Source organism: Haplochromis burtoni, unplaced genomic scaffold, assembly GCF_018398535.1.
Source record: "Haplochromis burtoni strain Fernald_Lab_line unplaced genomic scaffold, NCSU_Asbu1 Contig_76, whole genome shotgun sequence".
NCBI classification, from domain to species: domain Eukaryota; kingdom Metazoa; phylum Chordata; class Actinopteri; order Cichliformes; family Cichlidae; genus Haplochromis; species Haplochromis burtoni.
In genome coordinates, this window is record NW_024582437.1 from 663,782 (window position 1) to 668,802 (window position 5,021).

Sequence of the window (5,021 nt, forward strand, 5' to 3'; positions counted from 1 at the left end):
ATCCTGATGTCCTATTGGCGGATTTTTGGGGCGGTCAGTCGCTCTGTGGGTGATGTCATAGGATGCGATTTTGACATTTAGTTTCCTATACCAAAATTATTCTGGTTAACTAACACAAAATGAAAAACTAAAACTGCATAAAAAAATTTTTTTTAGGTAGCTACAATAAAAATAAAATATTCTGGGGAAAAAATAAAGCTAACTGAAACGATTTTGTGACCTCAAAATTAACTAAAATAAAATTAAAAAAAATATATAGAGGAAAATCTTAGTTTTAGTATTTCTTAGTTTGATGAAAATAAAATAAATACTAATAACTATTATTATTATTATTATTATTATTATTATTATTATTATTATTATTATTATTATTATCATAGTTACAGTTTGGCTGATGACTCTGTGTGTCTACAAGACTGTTAAAATTTTTAAAAAGTTCAAAAAGTAAACTGAAACAAGAAAACCCAGTATGGAACCAAACTAAAACTAAACTGAATTAAAAACAAAAAGTCAAAATGAAATAAAAACAAAAAATGATCAGCAAATACAAAACTATAATAACTGTGCCTTGTACATATGTTAATGAATAATAACATAATAAAAAAAATGAAAACATAAATACCATAAATATTACATCTTAACAAGCTTGCAGATTAATCAAGAGAAAAGACAATAATAAGCGTTCCATAGAAGCAAGAATTCATTATTGAATATTTTTTAAATGACTAATGCTATTCACACTTGAAAATATAAACTTTGAGGATAAACTAATAGGATAGAAAAGGTTTTAAAAACCATCTCTGATCATTGTTTTGTTTCTTCAATGGTGAATAAAACGTATGTGATGATCAACATTTTGAGTTTACCACATTTAGCGTTAATATAACAAGAAGATGTAAAGTTTGTAGGTTCTCCAGAAAAGCATCATGTAGTTAGATATTCAGATTCCAGGTTTCATGGAATTACACAGATGACTGGCATATTGGCCAGGACTATAGTAGAGGGTCAAAGGAGGGTAAAGCTAAGATTACGCTCAGATACACACTAGGGGCTGCTCCCAAATATGCCATATTAATGAGCACTCCCTCCCTCACTGTTCAATCTTATGACTCTTGTTCAATTGCCCAGACGATGCTTCTACAAGGCCGCAGTCAGGTACAATTACAGCCAAACAGTTTTGCCATAATTAATGGGGATCAAAACCATGTTTAGAAATTACACATATAGTACTATATTAATACACAATATCCAGGCACTTTTTGTGTTTTCTTTACTGTTATTTAATTTAGTATTTTGCTGACATGTAATAAATCTTCACGGTGTTCCTCGTTTATCTTCATAGATTCATCATGTAAGCAAACTGTCCCCAGTTTGAGACCAGGAGGAGACACACGAACCCAGACTCAGGAGGACACAAGCTGGTGTATTCCCAGTGCTGGTCCCAAGTCTGAGAAATTCGGATGAGTGGGTAAGCAAGGGCATCTGGTGACCCTTTGACATAAGAGACCACATGAAAGCGCCCTTTTCCTTTTACCTAAGCAGTGCAAAATACTGATTTATGGTCTGTTGCTTAGTAAAAACTACCATTCATAAAAATGCAATAAGGACTGATAATCCTTTACCTTCCCTCCCTTTCCTCATGCAGGGTCACCTCCTCTTTTTGTAGAATATCAAGTACCGCTTCCGTTTTATTCATGAGTTATTAGAGCTTCATTACATTTATTTTTAACTTATGTTTGACAAGTCATTCAATCCAAACGCTACAGTTATTTATAAAAGGAAATCTAGACTCCTGTAGGGTAGAACAGTGACATATTAAAATTTAAAATATAAGAAAACAACTGAAGTGTGCATGAGCACAAAACCCTTCCATCTCTCTTCATAATGTCTTCACATCATAATACTAATAATGACAGTGCTGTGTCTCGTTCTTTCTAATATATAACACTTAATCCAAGAGCCAGACTGGCTTGCTTCTTTAAATCTGTTCTTGATTTCTTTGAGACTATATAGAACATTTTATTATTTAATACAGAAAGTAACTGCGATTTTCAGGAATAACACTTCCACACTAAACTATCCATAAGCCCATGTCCCATTTAAGATGAACTATTCAGCCCTCTTCATACATACTGCGAGCCAATTTATGAATACTGCAAGAGTTTCAGGTTAGGTTTATAAAAAAAATAAACCACTTATAAGCATAAGCATAAGAAATAAAACTGAAGGCCGAAGAAAACTTGTGGGAGTTTTCTGTTCACCCCCTCTTTTCTTGAATAATGGTACGCTCCCTCCTTGCAATGGTCTGCACTGTGTTGCTGCGGTTGGTCTTTCCCTCTTGACGCGCAACGATTAGGAGGAGCGGAATGCTGGAAATACGTTTGTAATATATGGCACCTCTGGGAGAACGAGAGTTTTGTCTGTTTGGAAACCGGCAGCCGGAATAAGTAACTGGATGTAAAAGAAAAAAAAAAGAAAAAAAAACGAAGAAGAAGAAAAAGAAGAAATAAATATTCTGGATTTGCTTGTTTTGCTAAGGAAAGGGGGGGAAATATCGTGTACCTCTAATGTTCCGAAAAGCCTGAGACTGGGAAGACAAAGAAACAGGATCGGAGAAGTTTGCCTGCTTCACTGAAATGTAGACTCATCCTAAACAAGGATGGCGTGGCGGTAGTTGTATGGAGTTGGAACTGGGGGCATTTTTCGAAAGGATAAACGTGGGAAACGGTGTTAGAAAAACTTTCCTTTGTTCCCCACACCGCGGACGAATAACGAAGCAGGGGTCGCACGCTTGGATTGTTTTAAAAACGATTTCCTTACGCACGCTCTGCGCACACTGATTTCCAAACTCCAAGAGGCGCATGTTAAGCACGTTGTGCGATAGTGACTGCGGAGGCACGCGAGGGAGACTCCGAAAGTCCGGCGTGATGTTTTTACTTTTCCTCTTCGCGATCGTGCCGTCCGGTCACGGGTGCCCGGAGGAATGCTTGTGCTCCTCACAAACTGTGAAATGCCAAAACAAGGACTTGGACAAGATCCCGCATTTCATACCAAACAACACCAAAATTCTATTTGTGTCAGGAAACAGCATTTCCCGTATTAGTGGGGACTCCTTCCCAACCCGCCTGGAGCTATTAACAGATCTCCATCTCAGTGGGAATGAGCTGGAGTATGTGGATACGATGGCATTTAACAACTTGCCAAACCTTGTGTGGCTGGACTTGAGCAACAACACACTCCAGCATTTCAGTGAAAGCGCTTTCCCCAGTGACAATAAACTGCAACACTTGAACCTCAGTAGGTCTTTGCACAATCACTCCACCACAGATGAGCTTCTAAATTTCCTGCGCAGCAGGAACCTCGTCCAGCTGACAGTCTTGGATCTGTCCAACAATGACCTTGTGATTCTTCCCAGCGATATATTCACTGGTCTTTCCAGCCTGGTCAGCCTCAGCCTGCAGAACAGCTCCATCATCAACATCCACAACGGGACTCTCAGAGTGCCCCCATTGCGTGACCTTGACCTGAGGAACAACAGCCTGAAAGATCTGTCCAGCATCATGATGGCAGAGTTCAGCCTTAAGCCCGACCTCCGCATCCAGCTGGCAGGGAACCCCTGGCATTGCAACTGCTTTATCGAGGACACGCTGATGTGGCTGAAGAACTCCACTCAGGTCGTCGACGTCCAGAACCTGACCTGCACGAACCCCAAGGACCTGAGACGCCAGCCGCTTCTGCAGTTGGAGAAGTACGAGCTGAAGTGCTCGATGGAGATGAAGGGCGTGCTGGGGACTTCTTACGTGTTCCTGGGACTGGTGCTGGCCCTGATCGGTGTCATATTCCTGCTGGTGCTCTACCTGAACAGAAAGGGCATCAAACGGTGGATGTACAACATCCGGGATGCTTGTAGGGACCACATGGAGGGGTATCATTACAGGTATGAGATAAACTCTGACCCACGTTTGGCCAACCTGAGCATCAATTCAGATGTGTGAAGAGGGGGCGTACAGCGTGGCACCAGCCTGGGACCGTGTAGTGAGATAATAAATGACTTTATACTATTAAGATTTGCATGAAAGTCTTCCTCCCCCACACCCCATGATAATACTCAGACTTCGCACCTGTCACCGCTCCTTTTTACCCACCCCTTAGTGACTTCCCCATCAGCCACTGCCGCATGTCCCGTACCAGTCACCTGGCAGCTGCGATGTCAGCAGCATTGTCTCTGTGTAACAGTGCATGGACAATGAGTCATGGCAAAGGGGTTTTCTGGACAGTTGCAAAGAGTGATATGTTCTATTTTTACTTTCCCCTAAAGGATAAACGAATGAAGGGAACTGACTTGTAACTAAAAGAATAGTTGGTGAAAACACACTGCCAGTCGTTGCATCCTTCTCGTAAAGCCTCAGCTGCAGACAAATGTTACACTGCTTGAGTTTGTTTTTTAAACGTGAACATGTGTAATACAGTATGCCTTCTTTTGAATGATTATAGTGCACACTGCATTAGCTCTTCGGATTTATTAGGTGGATGTGATTGCTCTTTTTTTTTTCTCCTGTGATGATATTGAGCTGAATAAAATGCCTCTGGATTGCTGGTATCTGTCTCGACTGAGGGCTTTTTAATTGTAATACTGAGGAATGTGATCCCAAAGCTGTGATGAAGGAGTTCACGGGCACACACACACACACACACACACTTACATTCCTGAGGCAGGGCCACAACTCGGCTAAAAACCACATGACAAACACTAAATCTCACTCCAGCTGTCAGCGAGCTCAGCAATGTGTGAAACGTTTGCACTTTTGCCACTTATAGTATCTCCAGGGTAACAGTGTACGGCTGTGTTCTCATTAACAAGCAACTTTCTGTGGAAAGAAGTCAAATTCTGATGTTGAATAGAGGACACGTCCTGAATTCAAATGAGCTTCTGTCTGCGGGTTTAAAGGTGATGAGAGTAGCCCAACTGTTATCTCCGGTCCAATTTACTTCACGCTGTGTGTCTGATAAAGAACCACTGG

At 40.7% G+C, this 5,021-nt stretch overlaps 1 protein-coding gene across 1 annotated transcript; it reads left to right on the plus strand.

Moving 5' to 3' along the window:
- The first annotated feature begins 2,310 nt into the window (after nucleotides 1-2,310).
- On the plus strand, nucleotides 2,311-4,598 carry tpbgb (trophoblast glycoprotein b). Its single transcript, XM_005924306.2, has one exon. It carries the CDS (start codon nucleotides 2,862-2,864, stop codon nucleotides 3,993-3,995), a length of 1,134 nt encoding a protein of 377 aa, XP_005924368.1. The 5' UTR covers nucleotides 2,311-2,861; the 3' UTR covers nucleotides 3,996-4,598.
- Nucleotides 4,599-5,021: the final 423 nt, after the last annotated feature.

Excerpts from the sequence above, each read along its gene's own strand:
- tpbgb (XM_005924306.2), top strand. The coding sequence starts at position 2,862 with ATGTTAAGCACGTTGTGCGATAGTGACTGCGGAGGCACGCGAGGGAGA.